A 12,353-nucleotide genomic window follows, 5' to 3' on the forward strand; every position below is an offset into this window, starting at 1 on the left:
GAGCTCTTTTAAATGAGCTGGCAGTATCATATCATGCTTTCATCCCAGTATCATATCATACTTTCATCCCAGTATCATATCATACTTTCATCCCAGTATCATACCATTGTCTTTGACTGACTATAGCCTCTCAATCAATATTCAGCTACCAGCCGATGGGTGTGGAGAGAGAGATGAGGGGTGTAGAGAGAGAGAGAGACATTCTGACTGGGGGAGAATGGGGAGAGATGAGTGGAGCATCAGATTAGCAGAGGGAAGAGAGAAAGTTCAGGGGTGTGGAGAGAGGTAGAGTCACCCTGACCGTGCCTGACAGCTGTCGGAGCGGAATGCTCTGTTTAGGAAACATCTGATAGCTAGAAGACCTGGTTGATGAGAGAGACGGATGGAGGGAGGTAGGGAGGAAGGACACAGATTGAGGAAGTCACTGTATGGCTCTTAGCACTGCTAAAATCTGCAGGATAGAGTAAATCAACAACAACTAATGATATTGGGCTTTGGTCAAAAGTAGTGCACTATGTAGGGAATAAGGTGCAATTTGGGGATGCATGAATAGAGACATTAATCAACTGTGTGCCAGCAGACTAGAACACTCAATACTTCCCTTTCTGATGGTATTGACATCAGCCTGTTGTCCATGTTCTCTCTCACATTCATTATAAGCAGCTAGCTGCCTTCTCCACTCAGATTTGCTGTACAAAGCTATGCAATGCTATACATTACATGTCAGTCAACGACACATATCCCATATCACATATTTCAGATGATTGTCCTGGGTTAGACCCATTGGGTCATAATGTCAGCCTAGTATGTGGAATATGTAGAATGAGGAATATATATGTGTATTGGTGTAAGGAATTATTAGTATTATGAATTTGTATGTGCAATATGTCCTTATACAGTAGGCCTATTTAGCAGTGTTGGGAAATAGTGAACTACATGTAGTTCAACTTTGCAGTAGCTTGGTGGTAGTTAAACTAAATTGAAATCTAGGTAGTGGTTTCAGTAGTTAATAATTGTTTTGCCATGTAGCTGTGTAGGTAACTACTGGAACTACACTCTACTTCTTTTGAAAAAATAAAATAAAATATGGGTGATGTAGGCAACGATTTCCTTTCTTTTTCGGCATCAGACCTGCCTAATTCTCACTTAAAACATACAGTATGGTTTTGTATTTAATAGGCTAAACCACACATTCTGACAACATCTGACCCCAGAGGGAACTATTCTTGCAATTTGTAGTCTGACATTTCAGATTTAGATATGATAATTTTTTACGAAGTAGTTTTGTGAACTACTTTCTCAAAGTAACTTTAGTTAAGTAAACTATATTTTTTCTTAAGGGTAGCTTTAGTGTAACTTCACTTATTCCAGTGAGAAGTTATTGGTACTGTAGCGTAAACTATATTTTCAGAGTAGCTTCCCCAACACTGCTAGTTGGTAACAATGTTCTGCTGTTATGTTTATCTATTAGCTTAAAAAACAAGTGATTCCATTTTGATTAAACACTTATTTTACAAAATTAAGGCATTTAAAAGGTATATATATATACGGTGATTGACAGATTAAGATTAGAGTGTCTAGTTTGAGAAATCGACGCCTCACAAGTCCTCAACTGGCAGCTTCGGGATGCTGGCATTCTAGGCAGAGTTCCTCTTTCCAGTGTCTGTGTTATTTTGCCTACCTTAATCTTTTATTTTTATTTTCCAGTCTGAGATATGTATTTTTCTTTGCAACTCTGCCTAGAAGGCCAGCATCCCGGAGTCACCTCTTCACTGTTGACATTGAGACTGGTGTTTTACGGGTACTATTTAATGAAGCTGCCAGTTGAGGACTTGTGAGGCGTCTGTTTCTCAAACTAGACACTCTAATGTACTAGTCCTCTTGCTCAGTTGTGCACCGGGCCTCCCACTCCTCTTTCTATTCTGGTTAGGGACAGTTTGTGCTGTTCTGTGAAGGGAGTAGTACACAGCATTGTACGAGATCTTCAGTTTCTTGGCAATTTCTCGCATGGAATGGCCTTCATTTCTCAGAACAAGAATAGACTGACAAGTTTCAGAAGAAAGTGCTTTGTTTCAAGCCATTTTGAGCCTGTAATTGAACCCACAAATGCTGATGCTCCAGATACTCAACTAGTCTAAAGAAGGCCCGTTTTATTGCTTCTTTAATCAGAATAACCGTTTTCAGCTGTGCTAACATAATTTCAAAAGGGTTTTCTAATGACCAATTAGCCTTTTAAAATGATCAACTTGGATTAGGTAACACAATGTGCCTTTGGAACACAGGAGTGATAGCTGCTGATAATGGGCCTCTGTACACCTATGTAGATATTCCATTAAAAATCAGCCATTTCCATCTACAATAGTAATTTACAACATTAACAATGTCTACACTGTATTTCTGATCAATTTGATGTTATTTTAATGGACAAAAAATTTGCTTTTCTTTCAAAAACCAAGACAGGTCTAAGTGACCCCAAACTTGTGAACGGTAGTGTATACCATAGATGGCTTTGCCATGGACCAGAGCTACCCAAAACAATAAATTATATTACACCACAAGAGGGAGCTCGAACATGTTTCCTTAAACTCTACCATATATTGATTTTTATACAGATATAATCCTCTATTTTAGGATATAATGTGTAAACTATTTGATGCAAATCGAAATGTTTTGTAAAAATATATTCATGAAATGCTGATGGAGATTCGTTATGTTAATGTAGCATATTTAAATCCTATTTATTGATATACTGTGTTGACTTGTTATATATAGAATGTTGGTGGAGATTCGTTGTTAATGTAGCATATATAATCATATTTATTGATATACTGTGTTGACTTGTTATATATAGAATGTTGGTGGAGATTCGTTGTTAATGTAGCATATATAATCATATTTATTGATATACTGTGTTGACTTGTTATATATAGGCTTATTATTGCAATAATAACCGACTTACCTACAGCGTTTCCATTGCTGTTGAAGAGGTCCAATTAAGCCTAATATGTTTTGGACATTTGTGTTTAGGCCTACTGTCAACTACTTGCAAAAGAAAGAGATTCAAGCGGCAATCTACGATTGCTATATCCATTTGTGGACTTTTAAATACCCATATGCCTATCTATTTATATACCCATTGACCCTTTGAAAAAAACAATGTATACATGCCTCGACCTTAGTTAAATTGTGTTCAAATATAAGCTTGTTTTACTCCTTTGTTTGTAAACAAAGTAATTGTAAACAAACACTGTATCGCCTCGAAACATGGTTAAAACGATCATTTTGATCTCATGGATGGTCAGTCTTTGTACCCCTAGCTGTCTATGAAATTTGAGTGGTTAAATGTCTCCATCCCCATCACGCAGCTATTTACGAAATCAGTGGCGGGGGTGCCCGATTGCTTTGTCATTGTTTTAACAGCAGATTGCCCATTTAAGGTAAAGTGGTTTATTAAGGCCTACCTGACTGCACACATCATTCCTATTTAAGTTTAAATGTATTTTTTGGTCGAATTTCGCACCTTATTCAACCTGCTTCTTCAAATCCAACCCATGCACGAGCGTTTTCGGGTTTTGATTGACATCTTTCCCTTCCATTCAAAAATCAATGAACGCATTCCAGCCTAAATATCCTCCAATCGGCGGACGGGAGGGCGTATCTCTCACTCTGGGTCTCCAAGTGCATTAAGTTTATCCTGAACAGAAGAGAGCAGCGGAGAGAGAGAATGGTACACCTCAGCGCGGATGCGAGTGAGATATTTATCAACACTCATTTTATACTCTCGTAACTTTAGCTGAACTGCTCGTATTTCTTTCTGGATTTTATGTGCAAAATTCTACGCATCTTTGCATTGGCTTCTCTCTCCAAATGGCTTGGATTATTCCTCCGCTGTTGCAACGCCAAGGGACTGGTACTGGCGCTGTTGTTTTGCTCTCTGCTTTGATCGCGGTGATTGTGACAGAGGACTCCGCTGCTCAGGTTTTCGACAGTTATGGATTATCATACGCGTTGAGATCGGAACTGTCAGAGGATGCTATATTGGTGGCCAACAATGGAATACGCGTGCCTTTCGGGAGAGCAGTGTTCATTGATCCTATCAATGATCTGGTAATTCAAGTACAACCGGGAGACAGATGTAGTATAACGGTTCTGGATAACGACCCGCTCTCCCAGAGGCCAGGGCAGCTCTCTCCCAAAAAGTTTCCCTGTGAATTTGGTCCCAATGACGTAAAGTATTCTCACTTCGGGTCCAGGAGCCCCCCGCTGGATAGGGTGAGGCTACAGCTCAGATATGACACTCAAACCGACACCATAATCATCCCGTTTATGATGGAAGTGGAAGTGATTTTTACACAGTTGGAAGTGTTAACCAGAAATATGCCTCTGACTGTTGACAAACTGCTTGGTACTAGTAACCCCATTGACAGTAAGATTCTGGAGTTCACCTATGATAGAAGTGAACATCAGTGTAAAATAACGTCTCTCTCCAGTGACAGTGCATTACCCAGGTATGGAAAACTTGTGGATGAGGGAAAACTTGGAAAAATGGTTGACTGTGACAAATTTATTAAAATGAATACCCGCTATCAGCACACTTTTGCACACAAATCACCCAATAGAGATTATTTCCCAATGATTGTGGAATTACAAGATAAAGAGGGTAATCTGCTGAAGCAGGAGTTTTTCCAGGTGATGGTGCGTATAAAGGATGGAGAGGAGAACACGGCTCCTAAACCCAGCTTCGTGGCCATGATGATGATGGAGGTGGATCAGTTTGTGATGACAGCCATCACCCCTGACATGCTGGCTGCTGAGGACATTGAGTCTAACCCTGACAACCTTATCTTCAACATCACCTCCCCCCTCTCCTTCGAGGAGGGGTACATAGTCAGTACAGATGACCGGAACCTGCCCATCACCTCTTTCTACCAGGGAGACCTCAAAGAACTAAAGATAGCCTACAAGCCTCCGTCTGTGGACTCTGAGACAGAACGTATCTTCCAGATAGAGTTTGAGGTGGTGGACACTGAGGGGGCTGTGTCTGATCCATTCGCCTTCATGATTGTAGTGAAACCTATGAACACGCTTGCTCCAGTAGTCACCAGGAATACGGGTCAGCTTCTCTACGAGGGTCAGTCCAGACCACTGTCCAGCTCTCACAACCTAGAGGTCAGTGACGAGGACAACCTGGATGATGTCAAGATCACAGTGGTCGACGGGCTGCGGCATGGCCAGCTGACAGTGCTCGGGTCACGCAGGAAGTTCTTCGCCCCAGCTGATCTGGACGGGGGCGTGGTCATCTACCAGCACGACGGCAGCGACACGTACAGCGACAACATTATCTTCCGGATGACGGATGGGAAGCACGAGGTGGAGTTCCTGTTTCCCCTGACAATCGTTCCCACGGATGATGAGCCGCCCATTATCAATGCCAACACGGGGTTAATCCTCTTCAAGAACCAGATGATGCTCATTTCGCCACTCACACTCAGCGCTGCAGACATCGACTCTGAGGACTCCACTATCAGGTTCACCATAGAGGCACCGTTCTCGCCTATAGGGGAGGTGCTGCTGAGGCAGTCAGAGGCCCCAGAGGACCCCTCCACCTGGAAATTCAACGCTGAGGATGAGCTGTATGAGAAAGAGGTTACAGAGTGGCTGCAGCAGGATATCACAGATGGAAAACTGTTCTACAGACACACAGGGCCTCACAGCACTGACACAGTCATGGACCAGTTTGTATTCCGGGTCCAGGATGATAATGACCCCCCTAACCAATCAGAACAGAGCTCGTTCATCATCAAGATTCTGCCTGTGGATGACATCCCCCCTGAGCTGTATCCTGGTACCACCCTCCAGATGACCGTACACGAGTACCAGCTCACCTACTTCCGGAAGAAGTTTCTCCGCTACACTGACCTGGACTCGGAGGACAGAGATCTGAAGTACACCGTCACCCAGCCCCCGACAGACACAGACGAGAACAGCCCTGTGGTACTGGGCTCTATTGTGTTAACAGAGAGTCCAGACACTGTAGTGACTGAGTTTACTCAGGCTCAGGTCAACCACCATAAGATATCATACAACCCACCTGACCTGGAGCTGGGGATCACAGCCCACGTTCTGCAGGTCCAGTACACGGTGGAGGATACGTCAGGGAATACTGTCATCGGAACGTTCTCTATATTTCTGCAGCCTGTCGACAACAAGCCGCCTCAGATAACCAACACTGGCTTCACTATATTCGAGCGGGGAACACACAAAATCACCAGAGCTGAGCTGCATACTGTGGACTTAGACACGGACAGTAGCCAGATCTCCTTCACTCTAACTCAGCCCCCTCAGCACGGCACGGTCCAGTACACCTTCACCGACCTGACCAAAGGAGACGCGTTCAACCTGTTGGACATCGCTAACGACAGGATCTCCTACATCCACAATGGAGACGAGTCCACCAGCGATTTCTTCCAGCTGGATGTCAGTGACGGCGTCCATGTTGTGACCATCACCATAAGGGTTATCGTGAAGCCCATTGATGATGAGACCCCGACCATCAGCCTGCCGGCCGGAACCATCGGCTCCTACATTGACGTCCTGGAGAACGGAGCCACTGAGATCACGACTAAAGTCATCCAGGGGCGGGACGAGGACACAGACGACCTCCGTTTGACCTTCATCCTGGAGGACCCACCGGTTTTCGGGGAGATTCTGGTGAACGGGGTCCAATCAGGAAGCTTTACCCAGGCTGATGTCATCAACGGACTGGTGGTGTACGCCCACACCAGCGGAGAGATCGGACTCACCACTAAATACGACTACTTTAATCTGACGCTGACAGACATGTCTGATGAGTGGACGGTAGGGGGCAACAGGGTCACGGGGGTCAGGGTTCAGATCACCATCCTCCCCATGGACAGCCAGGCTCCAGAGGTGTTTATAGGCCCACAGTTCACTGTCGTAGAGGGAGAGAAGAATGTGATAGAGATTTTTCACATTAGCGCTGATGATATTGACACTCCTAATGATGACCTGCTTTGTACCATCATTGTCCAGCCCACGTCAGGCTACGTGGAGAACATCTCCCCGGCCCCAGGTTCAGAGAAGTCCAGGTCTGGGACTGCAATCAGTGCATTCACCACCAAGGACATCAGACAAAACCACATCTACTACGTCCAAAGCATCCATAAAAGAGTGGAGCCGGTAGAGGACAGGTTCACGTTCAGATGCTCTGACGGCATTAACTTCTCCGAGAGACATTTCTTCCCCATCGCTATCATCCCGTCCAACGATGAGAAGCCAGAGATCTATATGAGGGAGTTTGTCGTCATGGAAGGGATGAATATTGTCATCGATACGCCCATCCTGAACGGAGCCGACGCGGACATCCCCTCGGACGAACTCACTTTCATCATCACCAAACCACCAAAGCACGGCTTCATCCTCAACCAGCTGACAACCGGCACCGTCACAGTCACCAACTTCACCCTGGACCAGATCAGGGAAGCCTCCAGTATAGTGTATGAACACGATGACTCTGAGACCAAGGAGGACAGCTTTGACTTAATCCTGACGGACGGTAAATATACCGTGGAGAAGAACATCATTGTTATGATCATCCCTGTAGATGACGAGACACCCAGGATGGCCATCAACGACGGTTTGGAAATAGAGATAGGAGACGTTAAAGTGATCGATAACAATGTTTTAAAAGCCACCGACCTGGACTCAGAGGATAGTACTCTGACGTACGTTGTTCGCTACGGGCCGGGCCAGGGGTTGTTACAGAGGAGAACCCCTTACGGGACGTTAGAGAACATCACAGTGGGGATGAACTTCACCCAGTACCAGGTGGACCAGGCTCTCATCGTCTATATCCACAATGGGCAGGAAGGAATCCGGGACCTTATCAAGTTTGACGTGACGGACGGGATCAACCCTCTGATCGACAGGTACTTCATTTTTACAAATGTGTTTATTGAGGTTTTCTAAAATACAAACAATTCACTACAGCTACAACAATAGAATAAACAACTTGAAAAAAAATTATGATGATTCTTGCTAGGTATGACATTTCAGTTTGTCAGGGTGTCTCTTAATGGATCTTGCAATTATTTGTTTTGTTTATTGGTTATATTCTTTTTGTCTTTTGACAGGTACTTCTACGTGACAGTGGGCGGCATCGACATGGTGTTCCCTGACGTGGTCAGTAAGGGGGTCTCTCTGAAAGAAGGCGGTAGAGTAACGTTGACCACAGACCTGCTCAGCACCAGCGACCTCAACAGTCCCGACGAACACCTGGTGTTCACCATCACCAGAGCCCCACAGAGAGGCCATCTGGAGTGTACCGACGGCCCTGGTATGCCCATCTCCTCCTTTACCCAACTCCAGCTAGCTGGGAGCAAGGTACTTCGATCTTATGTTTTTTTTCCTTTGTGTTATTCTCAACAATTTTTTTAAATACTCATGATTTTATCATTTTTTTCTGTAAAGATTTTCAATGGCTTATTGTTTTGTCTTTTCATGTGTGCAATTTTCATAATAATTAAGGTGTACTACATACACACGGCCGATGATGAGGTGAAGATGGACAGCTTTGAGTTTGAGGTCACCGACGGTTACAACCCTGTGTTCCGCACGTTCCGTGTCTCCATCACCGACGTGGACAACAAGAAACCGGTTCTAACGGTTCACAGCCTGGTGGTTAACGAGGGAGAGAACAAACTCATCACACCCTTCGAGCTGACCGCAGAGGACCGCGACACAGCTGACCCCCTCCTGAAGTTCACAGTCACCCAGGTCCCTGTCCACGGTCGCCTCCTCTTCAACAACACCCGCCCTGTCTCCTCCTTCACCAAACAGGACCTGAACGAGAACCTCATCAGCTACAAACACGACGGTACTGAGTCCTCCAAGGATTCCTTCTCCTTTATCGTGACTGACGGGACGCACACCGACTTCTATGTGTTCCCAGACACCGTGTTCGAGACGCGGCGCCCCCAGATGATGAAGATCACGGTCCTGTCGGTGGATAACGGGGTGCCCCAGATCGTGGTGAATAAAGGGGGGCCCACCCTGAGGGTGTTAGAGACGGGTCACCTGGGGTTCCTCATCACCTCTAAGACTCTTAAGGCCGAGGACAGGGATAGTCTTCAGCTATCTGTCACCTTTAAGATCACCGTGGGACCAGAACATGGATACCTCATCAATCTGGGTACAGGCAACGCTACCGTCACCACATTCACTCAAGGTAAGACGACCGTTACTTTAAATAAAAAGTTATACTCTACTACACTTTAGTCTTTTACAAGTACAATATAACTTTATTGTCCAATGTGTTTTTTTTTCATTCTTCATAAGCTGTTGAGTAATTCTCACTTAGAGCTGTAGCGCTGTTGCTCTTATAATGGATTAAGAGCTTACTTACCTGTATAATGGTACTATGTAACTACTGTAGTATGGTCATTGGCTGCAACTGCACAGTGGTGTTCAGAAATTAAGCTTAATTTGCCAGATAAATCTTTTGTCTTTCTAGAGGTGTTTTTGAATGGCGTTCACCAATTTCTTCAAACAGAAAGATAGGTTTTCACAGGGCAGTGGTTTCTCCTACCCCAAACCTCGTCTAGTAATCTTCTACAGGGTATTATAGCTCTTGAGTAAATACCAGCAGATTTGACCTTACATGAAGGTAGGGGGCCACAGACATGAAGAATAGAGAGTGAGAACATGAATACCCTGTCTGAGAGTGAGGGAGGCAGAGAGAGAGAGGGAGGCAGAGAGAGAGAGGGAGGCAGAGAGAGAGAGAGGGAGGCAGAGAGAGAGAGAGGGAGGCAAAGAGGGAGAGAGGGAGGCAGAGAGAGAGAGGGAGGCAGAGAGAGAGAGGGAGGCAGAGAGAGAGAGAGAGAGAGAGAGAGGGAGGCAGAGAGAGAGAAGCAGAGAGAGAGAGGCAGAGAGAGAGAGAGAGGGAGAGAGAGAGAGAAACAGAGAGGTAGGGAGAGATACAGTAGAGAGAGAGTGGAGGAGAGGGAGAGAGAAAGGTAGGGAGAGATAGCGAGAGAGGGTGTGTGTGAGAGATAGAGAGAGAGAGAGAGAGAGAGATGTGTTAACTTCACTCACAGGGACAGCAGGCCAATGTTTGTTTAAGCCGCAGAAATAGCTACAGTATAGAACAACTACATACATACAGCCCAGTCTACAGTACAAATGAAAAGGTAGGGTAAATAAATAGTAACACAGTCAGTAAGGAATGTATGAATTAGATCTATCTCTATATGCCTGCATCCCAAATGGCACCTTATTCCATATATAGTGCACTTCTATGGGCTCTGATAAAAAGTAGTGCACTATACAGTATAGGAAATAGGGTGCCATTTGGGTTGGACGTAGTAGACCCATTCTCTCCTTTATTTACTGACCCCCATTCATCCCCATTCTCCTCCCACTATTTTCTCCTTCTGCAGACCTGTTAAATATTTCAGGCAGATCCATCGCTGGTAAACAGACAGTAAATAACTCTAGCTTATCCGGCATAGCCGGCGGCAGTGTCCCAAAACTGGCTTTCCATTTTTATGAGCCGGCCGCTTTGAAGGGAAATGTTTTGACATGAAATATAGAAGACCGCAGTAATACACCTCACACCCTCCTCCCTGATAGCAGCCTCCCGACCTATCAAGAAGCCACTCCAGAACCAACCCTCCTCCTAGATAGTATCAGTCTTAAGAACCCACTCCAGCATAGCGTTGTTAGCGGATGCGGCAGACAGACGTGATGTGATATGGTGTAGCTTCTGCAGTCCGCCTCTGTCTTTCAGCAGACTAATAGATAGACAGACACTAAACAGCCTGAGTTAATTCATCTCTCCTCTCCTGTGTTCTTCTTCTTTATTACCGGTGAGGCTTCATCCATATAAGTTGTCCAACAGTGTATACAGTGCCTTGCGAAAGTATTCGGCCCCTTTACTTTCAGTGCAGCAAACTCTCTCCAGAAGTTCAGTGAGGATCTCTGAATGATCCAATGTTGACCTAAATTACTAATGATGATAAATACAATCCACCTGTGTGTAATCAAGTCTCTGTATAAATGCACCTGCACTGTGATAGTCTCAGAGGTCCGTTAAAAGCGCAGAGAGCATCATGAAGAACAAGGAACACACCAGGCAGGTCCGAGATACTGTTGTGAAGAAGTTTAAAGCCGGATTTGGATACAAAAATATTTCCCAAGCTTTAAACATCCCAAGGAGCACTGTGCAAGCGATAATATTGAAATGGAAGGAGTATCAGACCACTGCAAATCTACCAAGACCTGGCCGTCCCTCTAAACTTTCAGCTCATACAAGGAGAAGACTGATCAGAGATGCAGCCAAGAGGCCCATGATCACTCTGGATGAACTGCAGAGATCTACAGCTGAGGTGGGAGACTCTGTCCATAGGACAACAATCAGTCGTATATTGCACAAATCATGCCTTTATGGAAGAGTGGCAAGAAGAAAGCCATTTCTTAAAGATATCCATAAAAAGTGTCGTTTAAAGTTTGCCACAAGCCACCTGGGAGACACACCAAACATGTGGAAGAAGGTGCTCTGGTCAGATGAAACCAAAATTTAACTTTTTGGCAACAATGCAAAGCGTTATGTTTGGCGTACAAGCAACACAGCTCATGTCAAACATGGTGGTGGCAGCATCATGGTTTGGGCCTGCTTTTCTTCAGCAGGGACAGGGAAGATGGTTAAAATTGATGGGAAGATGGATGGAGCCAAATACAGGACCATTCTGGAAGAAAACCTGATGGAGTCTGCAAAAGACCTGAGACTGGGACGGAGATTTGTCTTCCAACAAGACAATGATCCAAAACATAAAGCAAAATCTACAATGGAATGGTTCAAGAATAAACATATCCAGGTGTTAGAATGGCCAAGTCAAAGTCCAGACCTGAATCCAATCGAGAATCTGTGGAAAGAACTGAAAACTGCTGTTCACAAATCCTCTCCATGAGCTCGAGCTGTTTTGCAAGGAGGAATGGGAAAAAATTTCAGCCTCTCGATGTGCAAAACTGATAGAGACATACCCCAAGCGACTTGCAGCTGTAATCGCAGCAAAAGGTGGCGCTACAAAGTATTAACTTAAGGGGGCTGAATAATTTTGCACGCCCAATTTTTCAGTTTTTGATTTGTTAAAAAAGTTTGAAATATCCAATAAATGTCGTTCCACTTCATGATTGTGTCCCACTTGTTGTTGATTCTTCACAAAAAAATACAGTTTTATATCTTTATGTTTGAAGCCTGAAATGTGGCAAAAGGTCGCAAAGTTCAAGGGGGCCGAATACTTTCGCAAGGCACTGTAAATCAAATCCAATGTTAT

At 44.7% G+C, this 12,353-nt stretch overlaps 1 protein-coding gene across 1 annotated transcript in view; it reads left to right on the forward strand.

Moving 5' to 3' along the window:
* Positions 1–3,706: 3,706 nt before the first annotated feature.
* Positions 3,707–12,353, forward strand: part of LOC110507114 (FRAS1-related extracellular matrix protein 2) — a 109,938-nt gene continuing 101,291 nt past the window's right edge. The window contains exons 1-3 of the mRNA XM_036964988.1: positions 3,707–7,949; positions 8,154–8,403; positions 8,548–9,247. Of these exons, the coding sequence (XP_036820883.1) occupies positions 3,868–7,949; positions 8,154–8,403; positions 8,548–9,247 (5,032 nt within the window). The 5' untranslated portion in view covers positions 3,707–3,867. The remainder of the gene's footprint in view (positions 7,950–8,153; positions 8,404–8,547; positions 9,248–12,353) is intronic.

This window comes from Oncorhynchus mykiss, chromosome 27 (genome assembly GCF_013265735.2).
Source record: "Oncorhynchus mykiss isolate Arlee chromosome 27, USDA_OmykA_1.1, whole genome shotgun sequence".
In the NCBI taxonomy this organism is placed as follows: Eukaryota; Metazoa; Chordata; class Actinopteri; order Salmoniformes; family Salmonidae; genus Oncorhynchus; species Oncorhynchus mykiss.